Source organism: Peromyscus leucopus, chromosome 10 (genome assembly GCF_004664715.2).
Source record: "Peromyscus leucopus breed LL Stock chromosome 10, UCI_PerLeu_2.1, whole genome shotgun sequence".
Lineage (NCBI taxonomy): Eukaryota > Metazoa > Chordata > Mammalia > Rodentia > Cricetidae > Peromyscus > Peromyscus leucopus.
Window position 1 is genome coordinate 59535474 of NC_051071.1, and position 18741 is coordinate 59554214.

At 44.3% G+C, this 18741-nt stretch overlaps 1 protein-coding gene across 2 annotated transcripts in view; it reads right to left on the minus strand.

The window, feature by feature from the left end:
• Positions 1–1707: 1707 nt before the first annotated feature.
• Txk (TXK tyrosine kinase) overlaps positions 1708–18741 on the minus strand; it is a 63921-nt gene continuing 46887 nt past the window's right edge. For both annotated transcript variants that reach the window (XM_037209085.1, XM_028864237.2), the window contains exons 10-15: positions 18067–18238; positions 14805–15021; positions 9599–9663; positions 6999–7117; positions 5601–5758; positions 1708–2265 (exon numbers count right to left, since the gene is read on the minus strand). In XM_037209085.1, coding sequence (XP_037064980.1) covers positions 2197–2265; positions 5601–5758; positions 6999–7117; positions 9599–9663; positions 14805–15021; positions 18067–18238 — 800 coding nt within the window. In that variant the 3' untranslated portion in view covers positions 1708–2196. The remainder of the gene's footprint in view (positions 2266–5600; positions 5759–6998; positions 7118–9598; positions 9664–14804; positions 15022–18066; positions 18239–18741) is intronic.

Sequence of the window (18741 nt, forward strand, 5' to 3'; positions counted from 1 at the left end):
ACTGAAGCAGCAAGCTCAGGGTCGACACAGGTCTGCACCAGGATCTCTTCATGTATGTTAATAGATTTCAGTTTAGTTTAGTTTAGTTTAGTTGTTTTGTTTTGGTGTGGGTTGGCTTGGTTTTTTGAGACAGGGTTTCTCTGTGTAGTTTTGGTGCCTGTCCTGGAACTCACTCTGTAGACCAGGCTGGCCTCGAACTCACAGAGATCTGTCTGGCTCTGCCTCCCGAGTACTGGGATTAAAGGCATGCACCACCACCACCTGACTAGTTTTTGTTTGTTTGTTTGTTTTAAATGGGACTCCTCAGTGTGTGAAGAAGTGGGTCTCTGATTCTTGTGCCTTCTCTTAGGGTTCTTTTCCTTCCGTTGGTTTACCTTGTCCATCTTCACAGTGAGGGTTTTTATTTTATCTTATTATATTTTATTTTCTCATGTTTGGTGGTTATATCTAAGAAGCCTATTCTTTTCTAATGAGAGACAGGAAGGGGGTGGATCTGAATGGGGAGGTGGGGAGGAGTTGGGAGGAGGGGAGGGAGAGGAAACTGTAATTAGGATATATTTTTTTAAAGGAAGAAAAATCACTAGCAGCATAAAGCATAACAAAGATCGTAAAGTATGTTCCCTACAGCCTCTGTGCAGGATGGGACAATATCTAAATAACGGGCTCTTACTGAGTAAGTTCCTTGTCATCAGACTTGTGTTTTCCATAGTGTCCTTCTTGTGGGGTTTCTGAAGCACTCAGAATGATAAAATTCCATTTCCAGGCAATTCCCATAAAGACTGTATGAAAACTAAGAGCTGTCCTGGAACTCACTCTGTAGACCAGGCTGGCCAAGGACTCACAGAGATCCTTCTACCTCTGCCTCACATGCTGGGATTAAAGGCTTGTGGCACCATGCCCAGAGATAAACTAAGATTTAACTGTGATTGTTGATTGTTTCATTTGCTTAATGTCACATCTGGACACCTTCGTGTGGCCTTCTCTTCTGGACAGAATGAGTCATCTTACAGAAAGGACCAGAGACAGTTGTTAGGACAAAACCAGGCACCTTAGGTTGCTCCATCTCACATATACAGAAGATGAGAACTGAAGGTGGGCTCTGGATTCTCCTGACAACAGATAGCATTAGAAATGGAAATTTTACCAAGATGTGTTCAAAGGGAGCTTTGGTTCAGATTTCCAATAGTGTTCAAAACCAGACTAGAATGTGAGGAATTATGCCCCACAATAATCAGATATGTACACCACAAGAGTTTATTAAATAACAAATGGCAGGATTATAAAAGACATTTCCAGAATGTTCACGTAGGTTCCCAAAGCTATGTTTTCTATAAACATTTACACAGCCCCAAACATGAAACTCTGTGGGGAGGCTTCTGTGTTGGTTTGAAAGAAAATGGCCCCCAAAGGGAGTGGTCCTATTAGGAGGTGTGACCTTGTTGAAGTAGGTGTGGCCTTGTTGGAGGAAGTATAACACTGTGTGGGCGGGCTTTGAGGGGGTTTGCTTTGTTTTGTTTTGTTTTGTTATGTTATGTTTGCTCAAGCTTCACTCAGTGTGGTACTCAGTCTACTTCCTGTTGCCTGCACATCAACATGTAGCAGCTCCTTCTCCAGCACCATGTCTGCCTGCACGCCGCCATGCTCCCCGCCATGATAATAATGGACTAAACCTCTGACACTGTAAGCCACCACCTCAATTAAATGTTTTTTTTTGTTGTTGTTGTTTTTGTAAGAGTAGTAGTCATGGTCATGATGTCTCTTCACAGCAATAGAAACCCTCAGACAGCTTCTTTACTCCATGAGTTGGCAGAATTTTTTCCTCTCTGCACCAACCACTCAAGAGAGGAATGTCAGTCCTCAGGAAAGAGTCCTCAGCCTTATGAAGAATCAGGGTTTCGTGTAAACGCAAAGGTTCTGAGGGTGCCTATCATGAAGAAGCCACTAGAAAGGCTGATGTTGTCTACTTCCTTCACATATGGGATGTGATAGATAATGTAGTTCAGAAATTCCTCTCACACTTGTAGAAAGACAACTATCAGAATATTTTGTATCGAAATCAGGGTGAAAAGCCTGTGACCTTCGCTCTGTTGCCAAGAGTCAACAACCCTAATGGAAGATACTCGCCATCAGGGACGCCCATGATTTCACCTTGTGACAGTTTTGCAAGATGACCCTGTGGGCTGGCATTCCATTTCGTCACCAGGTTTCGGCAATCTCTGTGAGAGTCTGAAGCAGTTCGGCAAATGTTGGGCGACCTTTGGGGCTCTGGAAAAGGGAAAGAGAGCCGGTCAGTTCATCTTGCTTCTCTCTCAGACGCCAGCTGTGGAACTTACAAGCAGATACCTCAACCTGTGCTGGTCTGCGCAAACTGAAGAACAGAGTATCTTGATTTGCATGTGAGTGAGGCATGGGTGAACAGTATTGAGCACTGCACAGATAAAATGGCTAGAGTTGTACACACTAGTTTCATGTGGCTATGTACATAAATTAAAAATGAATAAGTATTTCAACTTGGTGCTTCTGTCATAGGAGCCATTTTTCAAATTCTCTATAGCCAGAGGTGGCTACTATATGGACAAAGCACACCTAGAATATTTCTACCAGGAAAATGGTGGGGCTTTAGAGCATGAGGTCCCCAATTCAGCATCAGTTGTTAATTATATTGGTCCCCTCTAGCAGGAAGGATTTCACATAGAAAGCAAAAGGCACATCTCCTCGAGGGACTTTGTAGGCCCTGGATGGAGCACAGTAAACCAAGCCTGTGCAAGCAGAGATCAGGATCTCTTTTCCTGCTTGACTTTTCAGTATGGTTTGACTTTGTCTCCCGGAGGAAAAGATGTGGTGATATTTTATTTGTGCTCTAACAAATAAAGCTTGCCTGGGGATCAGAGGAAAAAGCCAGCCACTATATTAAACATAGAGGTCAGGCAGTGGTAGCACATGACTTTAATCCTAGTATTTGGGAGGCAGAGATTCATCCGGATCTCTGTGAGTTCAAGGCCATGCTGGGAACAGAACCAATGGCACACACATTGAATCCCAGCACTAGTTAACCATAGAGGTCGGGAGGTCTATACAGACCGGAAGTGATGTAGCTAGGCGGAGAGAGGAAGTAAGATGGCAGGGCACAGAAAGGTATGTAGGCATGAGTACACAGGAAGTAGCTCTCTTGGACTGAGGATTTCCTAGTAGTAAGAACCTGTGGCTGGCTTGTTCTGTCCCTCTGATCTTTCAGCTTTCACCCCAATATCTGGCTCTGGTTTTTTTTTTTTTTATTAATAAGACTGTGTAGCAATTCGTGTCACAAAAAGACATGGCACTGCTGGCATCTCTGGGATCTGTAGGAGTTAGAGCTACTCACACCATGGGAATGAAATGGGGACCAAGTGGAAGACAATGTGAGCACACATCATGATCCTGGATGAGGATCCAAGAATAAATAATGGTGCCTTTCCGGGAGGTTCAAGTTCAGCAGGTGGAATCTCTGGCATATTTATCAATAGTAACACAATCTTTTTTAAATGACTAAAGTCACTTTATTCCAATTAACTCACAATCAAAAAAAAAAAAAAAAAACCACATAGCCAGTTTAAGGAAGCCATTCAGATATTTTATGTAGTCCCCAAATCTATATATCTCAGTGAACTATGACAGAGTTGAAACTAGAAAAGGTAGCTTTAGATTTTATTTTAATGTGTGTGTGCATTGTTTGAGTAAACTTTCTGCTTGTAATTTGATACTAAGTTCATTTGCTTGTTCCTTGCATGATAACTCGTTACCCTTTCTCTCCTCTAGCTCATATTCACATTAATAATATATAAAACCTCAATGCTCTATGCACTTTTGTGTGGTGATATTGTGTTCCCCAATATATCGTGCACCCTAATAAATTTATCTGGGGTCAAGAACAGAACAGCCACTAGACAGACATAGAGACCAGAAAATGGTGGCACTCACACCTTTAATCCTAGCATTCTGGAGGCAGAGATCCATCTGGATCTCTGTGAGTTCAAAGCCACACTGGAAACAGCCAGGCATGGTGACACAGGCCTTTAATCCCAGGAAGTGATGGCAGAAAGCAGAAAGGTATATAAGGCATGAGGACCAGGAACTAGAGCTGGTTAAGCTTTTAGGCTTTTGAGCTGCAGTTCAGCTGAGGCCCATTCTGGATGAGAACTCAGAGACTTCCAGTCTGAGGAAACAGGATCAGCTTAGGAATTGACAAGGTGAGGTGGCTGTGGCTTGCTCTGCTTCTCTGATCTTCCAGCGTTCACCCCAATACCTGGCTCCCAGTTTGTTTTTATTAATAAGACCTTTTAAGATTCGTGCTACACTTGTGTGTGTTTATTAATACTCCTTGACTTAGGACACAGTCACCACCTAACAAACCCATTCGAAGTTGACAATGCCATAAGCTAGAGATGCAGTTTACGCAAGTCCTCTACCAGAAATCACAGCTTAGCAACAGTCTACTGTCATCATTTGTTCATTCTTGTGAGCTGTGGCTGCCTGGGAGATGTGCCCCCTCCCCAGAATCCCAATAGAGGCTCACATGCTATTATCCGCCAAGGAAAAGATCAACAACCCAATGCTAAAAATATGGCGTTACCAAGTTGGAAAATTCTAAGTCAAAACCACCACAGCCACCATCTGCCTGTTCCTAAGCTTTTTACGTTATGATGGCAAAGACATTCCTCAGGCAGCTGTCGCCAACAGCTTGCTTAACGATCTCTGTCTTTCAAGATTCCTTGTGGAGCAATTAATCACGATTCTTTTCATACAGTGGGGATCTTCCTGAATGAGACACTTCTTTGGAATATGAACAGCCCTGCCGCCCTTGAAACCCTGACTTTTCCAGTGCTTGTGGACTGGGAATCAAATGATGGGCCGTGGTTTGTTGCTGTTGCTACTTGTTTCTCAGGCAGCAGGAGACCCTCTCACCTCCAAGCTGTGATTTTTCCGGGCTGAGCTTGCTAACCCAGAGCAGAGCTCTCAAAAATCACAGTCTGAGGAGAGCAGGAGGGCTATGTTGAATGGATGCCCGGAAAAGGAGAGAGAGGGGGACGGAAACCCACCCTTCTGGCTGGATTTTTAATCTTGGCGTTTCAACAAGAGGAGCCACTCCTAAGAGATGATTTCCCAAATGCTGGTTCACAGCACAGTCTGCCTTCCCTTTCTATTCTGGTTTAATCTCTCTATCAGGAGTCCTAAGTGCCAGGGAGAGATGAAACACATTACTTCCTAGCCTGGAAAGTGAAGGCGAACCAAAGCAAAGTGCAGAGGATAAAACAGCATCCTTCTTATTCTGTAGGGGAAGTTCAACAAGCCAGAGTCTGAGTCCAGCACCCAGTTCTTCAAGATGATGAATCACCGAGTCTGGAGTCTTCAGAAACATCCAGTTTCCAGCAAGAACCGATCTCAGACTGATAAGGCTCGGAAACTGAGCTCCCAGATGAAAAGTCCATTGTGAAAAACAAAATGGACTCGTGACTGCGGGGTGGGAGTTTCATTAGAAATGGCACCCTGACTCTCAGGATCCTTACCAAGGAAAAGGCAGTTTTGGCTGCTCTGAGGCAGTCTCAGTAATAAGGGACACCCACCTCATGCCAGCAACTGTACATGACTCCATATATGGACATGGAGGCCAAGTAAGGGCGATACAGGCGGAAACCTTTAGAAATGGCCTCCACCACTTGCAGATTGGACTTATTTTCAAAAGGCATTTTTCCTTCTGTAAAAACTTCCCACATCAGAACTCCTGCAAAGGAAACACACAAAAACAGGAGTCACTTGGAACCAAAACAACAGTTTGATTCAAATTGCAAGATGCTAATCTCCTCCAGCCTCAGACTCATAACGGCCCAGAAAGGACAGAGCTCTATGTGGTTGCACACTCCTGAGTTTTTAAGAGGTCTGCACCTTGAAAATAATCCTAGGAAAATGATGCCTCACCTCTTGTCTGGGTCTTGACATCTCCCTGTGGCAGAGAATGCTGCAGCGTTTCCATTGCTAAGTACTGCTCCTGGTCCCTCCTCCCCTGTCCCCACCCGCTCAAATCCGTACATCTGTCTGCTCTTCCATAGACAAAGACACATCCGTGGGCCTCTTCAGCCTGCTGCCACCAGGAGTTCCCCAGCCAGCAAATGGCACAGTCTGCCCCTGTCCATGAAGAGTTCAAACTGATAGGAAGGCCCAACAGACCCCAGCAGGGGCTGGAATGATGGCTCACTGGGTAAAGTTTTTGCTTCCAAACAAGAAGACCTGAGGTTGATACCCAGAACCCGTGTAAAATGCCTGGCACCCCTGAGAGATGGTGCGGTGGTTGAGAGTCCTAATGCTTCTCTTGCAGAGAGCCCATTTGGTTCCCAGCAGCCATGGCGGACAGCACACAGTTGGCAGTATCTGCAGCTCCAGGGGACCCAGTGCCTCTGGTCTCTGTGGGCCGCTCAGGTGGCCAAGTCGGGAAACAGTCCAGCTGCTGCGTAACTGAACAATGGAGCTTATTAAACACGCTGGAAACTCTGTGAGGACGGAGATCATTTCCTTCAAATCTCTGCGATTGCGGGAGCATTGGCTGCATTTCCCTTCTTGACCAGCAAGACTCCTTGCTATAGCTTCACGGCAAGTGCTCGCTAGAGAAGGAAAAGATGCTGAGAGCAGAGCTGTGTGAGGGGCTGCGTGAATCCAGTTGCCAAAGAAGTTACAAGAAGGCATTTAGGTTTGTTTATCATGTATACGGTGTCCTGCCTGCATGTCTGCCTGCACACCAGAAGAGGGCGCCAGATCTCATTACAGATGGTTGTGTGAGCCACCATGTGGTTGTTGGGAATTGAACTCAGAACCTCTGGAAGAGCAGCCAGTGCTCTCAACCTCTGAGCTGTCTCTCCCAGTCCACAAGAAGCTTTTTAAAGATTGCTGCATCATGTCAAACAAGCACACAAACAATCGAAAAGAAAGGCGACCACTGTATTAAATCCAGCAACAACGAAGATACTCACCAAATGACCAGACGTCCGATTTGCTACTGTACTTGTTAAAATGAAACACTTCAGGTGGGGACCACTTGACTGGGAACTTAGCTCCGGAGGAACTGATGTATTCATCATCCAAAACGTACCTGCCATGGTGGGATTCAAGCACACTGTATGAATGGCCGCCAAGGTCTAATAACTTCAAATACCTTTGTCTGCTCTGACCTGCTAAAACGCGGTGTTTTCCCCTAGAAAAGGCTGTGCACCTTGTCATCTTGATGGCAGGCGGTGAGGCTGCCCTTTATTTATTTATTTATTTATTTATTTATTTATTTATTTATTTATTTATTGTTTCCTCCTCTAGAACCACAGCTCCTTGAATTCATTATCACTGGATCTCTGAAAACTACAGTTCTCCAGTCCCCAAACTGGGGAAGCACTTACGTTCGTTAAGGTCCAGTCCTAATTCTCCAAAGAAACAGGACTGTGCTCTACCAACAGGGTATAAATGGTGGGTGAAAGGCCACCCACATCCTAAAAGATGGGCTCAAAACCGGATGCCATGTTTTCCTCCATGAATTTATTTTGTGTGTGTGTGTGTGTGTGTGTGTGTGTGTGTGTGTGTGTGTGTGTCACCAAAAAGGGGGAAATAACAGTGTGTCATCATAATACTTCTGTTGTGAAAAAAATATTCACTACATTATAATGTATATTTTGTACAAATCAGGAATAACTGAAACCCTCTCTCTCTTTTAAGACTCATATGCTGGAATGTCAAAGGCACAGGAGCCCAGAGAGAGGAGGAGCTGACTCTGGCCCCTTGCATATACAATATAATATCTTTACGTTACTTATTATTGCTGTCTTTATGTTCCCACTTCTTCCCACATATTCCATGTCATTTCACCCTAAACTTTCCTCTGTAAAGACTGCATAAAATGAGGCTGGAGAGATGGCTCAATGGTTAAGAGCTCTAGCTGCTTTCCCAGAGGACCCAGGTTCAGTTCCCAGCACCCACATGGTGGCTCACAACTGTAACTCCAGTTCCCGAAGATCTAGTGCCCTCCTCTGGCCTCTGCAGGCATTGCATGCATGTGGTACATAGACGTACACACAGGCAAAATATCTACACACAGAGAAAATAAAAATGAAGTCTGGAAAAAAAATTAAAGACCGTAAATCTGGATGTACTGATGCACTTGGGAGGCAGAAACTTGGATGGATCTCTGTGAGTTCTCAGTCAGTCTGGTCTACATAGAAAGTTCCAGGACAGCCAAGGCTACATAGAGAGTCACTATCTCAAAATAAAAGACAGTGTAAGAGAAAACACAGGAGGGAAGTTCCTTTCCTACTGATTTAGAGTGTCTTTAGATTAGACTTCAGAGAAGAAAAGCAGAGCTACTAACCAGCTAGATAACACAGCTACTAACTAGCTAGCTAACACATCTACTAACCAGTTTAGGGGACAGAGCCCTGAGTGAGAAAGTTCTCATCCCCCACAAGAGGTTGGTGGGACTACAGATCAACACAGAACTAGTTTCCTCTTCCCAAGTAAAGCCTCTGGAAAGGCAGAAGATTCTGGAAAGCAAATGGCTCTTAGCATGCCTCGGTAAACGAGACCTTAGTCAGCCCCATAGAACTTTCTGGGGAAATCTTCTGGATAGACATTCAACAGCCACCAGTGCAGGTGGCCAGCCATGGACAAGGGGGAAGGAATGCAGCTGGACAGATGTCAGTGTGCACATTTCAACAAGACCAGCCAGACCACCTCCATGACAGTACTGTGGCCCCAGGAGACACCAAAAACCTGGGCTTTAACTGCTGAAGAATTCAGGAAGACATCCTGAATTCATTAAGCTCCCTTTTATAGGGCCTTTGAATATATATATGTATGTACATACATATATATATTTACTTGTGCAAATACATGGCTAGGTTTATCCCAAGTGATGACATAAAACCAACTTCCAAACATGGTTAGACAATGTCTGATGGTGACCTCAGAAAATCAGAGCTAATCAAGTACATTTATTTCCTCCTTTCTCTTTCAAAAACCCACATTCATCATAAAGAATACATTGACTTAATCACACTCATTTGAATGGACTGAGAAATCCCTGTTTCCATTTTAAGATCTACCATAACTGTGTCAACAGCAACCTGAAAGAAAATGACAAGAACAGGCCACAGTAAACATCCACCTCCTGGGTAAAGCTGGAGTGTGTCCTGAAATCCAAAGCAGACTGCACCACGCAACCATTCGGACCCTCAGCCCACACAGACACCTTCCCTAAAAGGACACTTTCCTCACAAGGACACTTTCCTCATTGCAGAAAGAAAGAGGCAATAGCTACTTCAGTGTGCAAGACTGAAATGAGAGACTTGCCTGGCAAGCCTGAGTCCCTGGAATTTGTATGATAGAAGGAAAGCACTGATCCTACAAATTGTCCTGACCTCCTCTACACACACACACACACACACACACACACACACACACACCATGACATACCTGAGGATGCATGACCACACACATACACGTGCGCACACACATGCACACTATGTATTTTTTTACGTGTAAGCTTCCCTCTTACAAGTGTGCAAAGCAGACATACAGAGATATCACATACCTCGTCATCCCGAAGTCTGAGATCTTCACCACACAGGAAGAGCTGACCAAACAGTTCCTTGCCGCCTGTAGAAAGAAGCATCAAAGCTGAACCGTAGTCTTTCTCTGGAAAATTCTACTTTAGTTTTCCTTACTTTATTTAGGCTCCACATTGCCTCTCTGCATGAGCAACCATGTCAATTTCATGGTGACACCCATTACTAATGTACATAACTCAATGCCTTACTCGTGTGCCATAAATTTTAATGGTTCTTCAACACCATAAAAAGTTAAGATTGAATGCTAACCTTTTTTAAATCTTAATCTTTTTCAACAAGTATCCCTGATAAATATGAGGGTTAGTTTAATCTAATAGATGATAAACTAAGTACTTGACGTAAAACATCATCATTTTTTTTTTTTTTTTTTTTTTTTGGTTTTCCGAGACAGGGTTTCTCTGTGTAGCTTTGCGCCTTTCCTGGAACTCGCTTTGTAGCCCAGGCTGGCCTCGAACTCACAGAGATCCGCCTGGCTCTGCCTCCCGAGTGCTGGGATTAAAGGCGTGCGCCACCACCGCCCGGCAAACATCGTCATTTTTTCTTTTACTTGAGTGATGAAAGTCTGATATACATGACAGAAAAGAAGACAGTCATATTGTATCTTCAGGCTCTCCAGGGAGTAATAAAAATGAAGAAACTATATATTTAAAAAGCCTTTCTTTCAGTGAGTTGAACTATTTCTAGTGATAATTTTCGATTTCCTTTAAAAATTTATTTTTATTTTAGATATATGGATATTTGGATCCTCTGGAACTGGATTTGCAGATGGGCGTGATCTGTCATGTAGATGCTGGGAATCAAACCCAGGTCTTCTGGAAGAGCAGCAAGTACTCTTAACCACTGAACCAACTCTCTAGCTCCCTCTACCTTTCTTATCACAATGAACTAAATACAATGCAGAGTCAATCTGATCGGACAATTGTCAAACGACTCATTTTCATCAAGATCATAGAGGAAGTCATCATTTTAATCAACCTTGTATAGATGAACTCTTTGGCAGAACTATTCTCCTTTCAGTGAAATTGAGGTTCAATGTATCCACTCACAAAAGCAAGAAGCTTTAAAATGGTGACCTAGAGGAGTCAGTTTGGAAGGTACCAGAAAGTACCAGCCACTATCTCAAATACAAACCACAAGAAAAGTCCCCAACAGGAAAAGGGTCCACTGGGGCCTGATGTATTTCGTATGCAATACAGTAGATAAAATAGAATAAAAGGACATTGTCAGTGAAGGGCGGGGGTAAGCTAAGGATAGAATGTATATGAGGCCACCTGGAGCCTAGGACTTGGAACCACTGAGTTTTAAGTCTACTCCTTATCCAGGAAGAACCCAGGATAACAAGTGGCATGGATGGGAAACTGTACCCTGTTGGGGATGTCTTTCTGTACGCTGCAAATGTGTTGCTCTGATTGATTAATGAATAAAGTGCTAATTGGCCAGTAGCCAGGCAGGAAGTATAGTATAGGCAGGATAAACAGAGAGAATGCTGGGAAGTGGAAGGCTGAATCAGGAGACGTTGCCAGCAACTGCTGCCATGAGAAGCAAGATGTAAAGTATTGGTAAACCACAAGCCACGTGGCAACTTATAGATTAATAGAAATAGGTTAATTTAAGATATAAGAACTAGATAACAAGAAGCCTGCCACGGCCATACAGTTTATAAGGACTATAAGTCTCTGTGTGTTTGCTTGGGTCTGAGCAGCTGCAGGAGCCGGGTGGACACAGGAAAACTCCAGCTACAGTACCCATCCACTCAGGGCTGGATTGCTAGCTTCTTTGTGCTGGGTACCCGGGAATGTGCAGGGACGGTCACTGAACGGTGATCAACCTCTGCGGTGGTAACAGCACTGCCAAGCCCCCGTGGGACAGGCACTGCTCTGTGTGTTTGCACACTGATTCATGGCGTCGTCCCAGCAGACCCACATGAAGGAGGCGAGGTATAGAAAACCACTTTCCTACTTAGTTAGCTCTCTCAGGATCACAAGGCTAGTAAACAAAGGAGGAGAGACTCCAAGCCAGGCTGGGGTGGCTTCCAAACTGGACTGCACACTGATGCTTCCGTTTCAACCCCGGAGATTAGGGTTCAGCTGGCCTGGTTGGGTTTTGGAGATTTTTCTCACAGCTCTCAGATAATTCTCACACACAGTAAAGTTGAAGCGTGAGAACTGTTCCTCTATAAGCCACATGCTTTTCTCTCTCTCTCTCTCTCTCTCTCTCTCTCTCTCTCTCTCTCTCTCTCTCTCTCTCTCTTTTATTTTATTTTACAATACCATTCAGTTCTACATATCAGCCATGGGTTCCCCTATTCTCCCCCCTCCCACACCCTCCTCTTACCCCCAGCCTACCCCCCATTACCACCTCCTCCAGGGTAAATCCTCCCCCGAGGACTGCAATCAACCTGGTAGACTCAGTCCAGGCAGGTCCAGTCCCTTCCTCCCAGACTGAGCCAAGTGTCCCTGCATAAGCTCCAGGTTTCAAACAGCCAACTCATGCAATGAGCACAGGACTTGGTCCCACTGCCTAGTTGCCTCCCAAACTGATCAAGCCAATCAACTGTCTCACCTATTCAGAGGGCCTGATCCAGCTGGGGGCCCCTCAGCCTTTGGTTCATAGTTCATGTGTTTCCATTCATTTGGCTATTTTTTTTCAATAATTGAGTAGAACTGAAATTTATTATAAGCCATAGTCGTCCTAGGGACCTCCATACTATATATATAGCCTCTATGGTTCTATGGGTTGTGGTCTGATTATTCTTTATTTTATATCTAGAATCCACTTATGAGTGAGTACATACCATGACTGTCTTTCTGGGTTTGGGTTACCTCACTCAGGATATAAGCCACATTCTTAAAACCACGCCACGTCTTGTGAGTCTAAACTTTGATCTCAAGGTGTTCAGGATGCAGTATTCATGTAGAAATGTAAATAACTGAAGCTGCACCCATAAGGTCTCACCAATATGACTGCCTAAAAGTGAGCTGAACAAGGATGACATCAATGGACATGCCAAAGTGAATGGGAGAAAGCCTATGAGGCCTCAACCCTCCAAACACAAAAAAACTGTAGGTAACTGAAAAATGCTGGGATAGGGATAAGTGGTCTGAATAACACTAATTGGTTATTCAGTGCCAAATGTTCAGCCTCAAAAACATACATACAAGCCACATTATTGTTGTGTAACATCTTTCTCGGAGATGGAAATATTCCATCCTGGAGGTAGTTCCTCAGGCAGGAAGGTAAACAACTCAAAATAGCTTCAGGAAGTCCCTGAAAACTGACAAGATTCAGTAGGTCCCTCCCTGCCAAAGTAAGAAATTAAAACTGAGAGTCCCTCTGAGTCAAAACTGAGAGGCAAGGAAAACTCGCAGAGGAAAAAAATCTGCAAAGAGGACTCTGACCATCTGGAAAAGGTTTAGACCAAAGTCACTTGGAGAGGATGCTCCCCAGTCTGTTGAGCTGCCTGCAGGCTGTGTAGTATGTGCCAGGTTCCCAACTTTGTGAGATGTCTCCCACGCTGGGATAGGCCTTGGCGATATAGCTGTCTTTGAGCCATTTGTGATCCTGTAAGTAACCTGTCACCCACAGCCCTGTGCGTAAGCCTCCCCCCCCCAAAACTAATTGGTTCACCAAGTTGGAATTTGGTGGTATCCGAACTTTGGTCTGTCATGAGTTCTCTGTCTGGAGCAAGGAGACACATGTGTAGCATCTCCCCAGGAGAAGTTTTGTCACACAATTATATGGACTGAGCAGGTTATAGCTAGGAATGTATGTGTGTATACATATTCATGTATTCATGCACTAGCAATTAATGAAAAAGGAGGCCATTATTTGAAGGAGAGCAGGAAGGGATATATGGGAGGGCTTGGAGGGAGGAAAGGAATGGAGAAATGTTGTAATTATATTATAATCTCAAAAAATTTTTAAAAAAAGCTTAAAAAGAAATTTAAGTAATTAGCTGGTTATGACACTGTAAGTACCCGGGCGGTGGTGGCGCACGCCTTTAATCCCAGCACTCGGGAGGCAGAGCCAGGTGGATCTCTGTGAGTTCGAGGCCAGCCTGGGCTACCAAGTGAGTTCCAGGAAAGGCGCAAAGCTACACAGAGAAACCCTGTCTCGAAAAACCAAAAAAAAAAAAAAGACACTGTAAGTAATAAACGCCGTAAGGGTTCTGAATTGAAGGCGTCTCTTGCCTTTTCCCATGGTGTTCTGGAATTAGTGTAGCTACACCTCCAGCCTCACCCCTAGATCCTCCAGTCTCAAGGATGCGTGCTGTAATAAGATCAGCCTGGGAATGAGATTCCAGAGCACACGGTTATTTCTAAGGCACCACACCAGCAATGTGTGTAGAATTCTCAAAGCCTCCCTTGAGTTCAATTGTGTATTTCTAAATGAAACACAGAAGGACAAGGAGAGACGAGTGTGAGTACCCTGAGTCAATGCCCAGTGGTCTGGACGTGTTCTTTGAGGTTGCAGAAGCGAGGCCATGGGGCAGGGCAACTGGCATTTAGCCTGGGGTAAGAGAGCCTTTAAGTGGGCATGTTCTCAACATCCCCCAGCACGATGACTGGGCATTTATAGTCTCTGCCACAATGCCAACACAGTCCTGCAGTACTGTCACAGCAAGCCACCCGAACCCGGGGCGCCTTCACCCCTGGGTAAGAGTCCCAGGGACCATTCCTTCCCCGCTTCCCCTCCAGGGCCTACATTGCTCAGCATATACGAAACGCTTGGAACAAATGTGATTGCTGGACTCTGACACTGGTTGAAAGGAAGAAGGGGGAAATGAAAGAAAAACAAAGAAAGAAGGGAATGTGGAAGAGAAAAGAGGAAAGATCATTGTGGTTAATTGCTTCATTAGGTGGTTAATCAGTGAAAGACATTTTAGAGTAATGTCCTCCTTGGTTACAGCATTAAACGGCAAATAAAAACAAAATTACAGGGTTGGAGGGCGTAACTCAGTGATACAGCGCAGGCCTAACAGGTGCAAGGCCTTGATTTTAATCCCCAGCGCTGTACAATAAATAAGAAAATTAATTGACCTTTCACAATAAAATGCATGAATTAAAAAATGTTCTAAAATGAAGCCAAAGGCACATTTGGTACCAAAAGCGATCCCCATATCCTTCTGAACCCAGGGACGTGACGTAAGGGGGCTTGGCCCAGACTCACCAGATCCCTGTGAATATAGCAGTTCCTCTCCAGGTACGCCATCCCTTCACAGATGTCCTGGCACACACTCAAGAGCAATGCCTTCTGCAGCTTGCCTTTTCTCTCCCTCAGGTAGTTAAGCAGGCAGCCATTTTCCATGAATTCTGTCACTATGTAGAGGGGCTTCTGCTGAATACACACCCCATAAAGCTGAACGAGCCTCGAGTGGGACAGTTTCCTGTGGACGAAAAACACACCAGTGAACTGGATTGCTCTTGCATTGGAAAACAGCAGTCTATCCATTTTTATGTTGGAGATAAGATAAGCATCAACCCAGCCACCAGGAATGCAGGGCATTTTCTTTCCACTTTATGCACAGGATACACGGGCTCAGGAGTGTGTGTCGCGCTCCCACGGTCATCAAAACAGAATATTTCGTGCCCCGTGTCCAACTTGCCGAAGTTTCTTTTCCTTCTTCCTGTCCTGTCCTGTCCTCTTCTGCATCTTCGTTATTGATTTTTTTTTTCCCAGCCTACGTTCTCAAGACTCTGAATCCTAGACATCCTAACTACAGCCTTCAGATGGAAAATTCCAGGCAGGCCGTGGGGAGGAAAGAAAGATGGACGGTCACAGGACAGAAAATGGAATTCTAAAGAGTAAAGCTATTTTAAGAGTTAAAGGTTCAGATAAAGCTGGAGACTGAAAATGATTTGCCAGCATGAAACCATAGTGTACATTTGGTCATCCCAAGTTTCCCATGTAAACATACTCATCATTTTTAAAAAGATTTACTTCGTTTTATGTGTATTTTGTCTGCACATGTTTCTGTGCACCATGTGCATGTAGCCCCCACAGAGGCCAGAAGAGGGCTTCGGACCGTGGAACTGGAGTTACTGATAGTTGTTAAACCACCAAGTGGCTCCTGGGCTTCAACAAGGACTCTGCAAGAGCAGCTGGGACCCCGAACAGCTAAGTCCTCTCTCCAGCCCCATTCCTTACATTTTTTTAAAGCAATCTATGCTTCAAACATGTATTGGGTTCCCTCTCCCCACAACTCGTGACTATATCATTCAGTGTCTAAACGCCTCTTAGGTCAGCTGGGGCCACCATGAAAAAGAAAATTCAAATTAATGTTCGTAATTTTAATAGATGTATCATGTATCAGCAATTCTGTGGGTCAGAAATATTATGAAAAGTACCTCAGCAATGCTTTTCTTTTCAGCCATAAAGATAAAGAGTGTGTGCGTGTATGTGTACGTGTGCGTGTGTGCATGCATGCGTCTGTGTGTGTATCCTTGCATGTGTGTGCATGTGCATGCATGCGTGTGTGTGCAATGATATGGGTATATATTAGACAACACACTTTGTCTGATTTATCTTGCAAGTCCATAAGCATACTTTCAGTTAAGGAATGAGGTTTTCCTGTATGCAGAACAACGTCAGGAAGCCAAGTCTCAGTGTGAAACACTTCCATGCCATAAGAAGCCCGAGACCAGAGCTACACAGAACTATCTGAGAACTGAAACATTAGCAAGCAGTTGCGTATGAGGGCAACTGGAAAAATGTATCTGAAATAAGACAAATATCTACTACAAATAAAGCAAAAGCAAGCAAATGAACCTTCATATGTGGTTCAGCTGGACGAATAGAACGAAAACCTCCGACAGGCAGAGAACTATGCCAGCAGAAATGTGTGTTCTGCTTTCTGAAATGCTAGTTTCTCTACACACACATCATTCCCCAGTTAGAAAAGTGTCATGACACACTGTAGGGCAGTTGGTATTTAAATTTTTTTTTTTAAGTATTGTCAAAACTTCTACAGCCTTCTCCTGTTATCCTTTCCTAACCCCTCCTCTTCGCTTGGCAACAGAATCAAGTTTCATGGTTCTCAATATCATCTTTGGGGGCCATTCTCAAATTCATATCCTCCGGCTTGACTTTCCTCCTGAACTGTGGCCTCATGCATTCACCTGACTACTTAGTCATCATTGAGCTTCTAATGGGCTTCTCAAATTCAACATGCACGCACGCACGCACGCGCACCACCCGGAGCTCCCTGCACAGCTTTTGGTCAGCTCCACTAGAAAACATGCTCGTCCTAGCATTTGCTTACTGTTTTTGTAACCCTGCAGAAGGGCTTATGATTCTTACAAATTCCCAGACTCCTGCACCATGGAAGTTTTAACAGCTTCCCGAGTCTTCTGAGCAAAGGGGGAGCACTCGAGTTCCAAGGAAATCGCTCCACTAGAGTCTAATTCGTGAGTTCCCAGCCAGGGTCGGCTCTTTCAAGAAGCCCCCCATTGCCTCATGCTCAGAAAAGATCCTGACATGGCTTTTAAACCCTGAATTACACGAGTCCTATTTTCTTTTCATACCGGGTCACTTGACTCCAAACCCAGGCTACTCCCTTCCGCCCTGCCGATGCAGAGCTCCCTGATCAGAGAGCACAGGTCAGCAAACAGGTGTTTCGGGTGTGTTACAACAACAACAACAATAACAATAACAAACGCTGGGAAGCTGGTGTCCCTGGGAAAGTGCGCTTATCATAATTCCATCCAGACTCCTTCTCTTGTAAATGGATAGAAGGGTTTTTTGGTAGGTAGGTGGGATATGAACTTGAACACTCTCAAAGTCATCGTTGATCCGTCTTCCCTGGAGAACGGCTCCAGCGAATCACTTCTGGTTGCTGTCTAATCTCTGTTCACTTTGTTTCCCTTTGGGGCTGCAAGTTTGGGACCGAACTACATTGCTCTGGACCACAGCACAGTTGAAATGAGAACACCTGGGTTTTTTGTTTGTTTGTTTTTTCCTCTGATACATTGGTGTTCTTCTAAATAAACCTTGAACAAATGTTTAGAGAATGTTGGTTTGAACTATCTTGGTCCAAGCTCAGATTATAGTAACAAACTGCAACCAATATATTTACTTGGGTGAGGGCCAAACAAAACACCACTAACTAAATAGCACTTATTCAGCACCTATCACTGAGCTGAAAATAATAGACTTTCCTTGTCTTTCCCACTGATCATTCCACTAAGTCACACTGCGATCCAGTCAGTGCCTTATGGACTGTTATTCCCAATTTTATAGGCAAGGGCTTTGGAGTCTGGAGAGCGACCTAGTCCATGCACGTCACACAGAGGTTAAATACTTTGCCTGGGTCACACAACTAGCTTGGGCCAAGTTGTGCCACAGTTGCAGGTGTGTCTGGTTCCAAAGTCCAGGTTCCGGCCAGGACCGGAGGCATCGGGCGGTGTTCGTGTGGGGTGGGGCTCACACTCACATCATCACTTTGGCTTCTTCAATGAAGTCCTCTTCAGACATGGAACCTTCATTGATGGCCTTGATGGCAACGCGGATATGTGCTCTCCATTCTCCCAAGTGGACCACCCCAAACTGACCATTTCCAATCTCCTTGATGAAAGCCAACTCGGAAGGGTCTATCTCCCACTTTTCTAGAAAGGCAAATGACTCATGTTACAAAAGTGGAGAGAATGCTAAATTTTATTTTTGCAGAGAAAACATTTAGGAATTATCTAGTCATAGTCCCTTGTTTTACATAGAGGTTAAAGACATACATACAGGTGAGGATCTGTAACTATTTTTAATATTCTCATTGTGGCCGTAATGTGTAATTAAGAGAGTCACCTGCTTGAAGACAGTAATATATATTATATATATATCACATATAATATATAACAAATATAACAAATTGTGATTATCAAAACGTTATATTAAACATATCCACGTACTTTTCTAAACAAAACTAGATCTGGGACATAAAACATGGATGTTCCCAGGCTGGTTTTGTTATGGTGGTAAATGTGTAAATCACAGGAAGTTGGTGGTACTTCCTCTTCCTGTCTCAGTTCCTCCCACTGTTCTCACTGCTAAAGAGCCTTCCTGCCTGCTATGTCCTCTCTCAGGGAAGGGCCTGATCATCTACTACACATGTCCA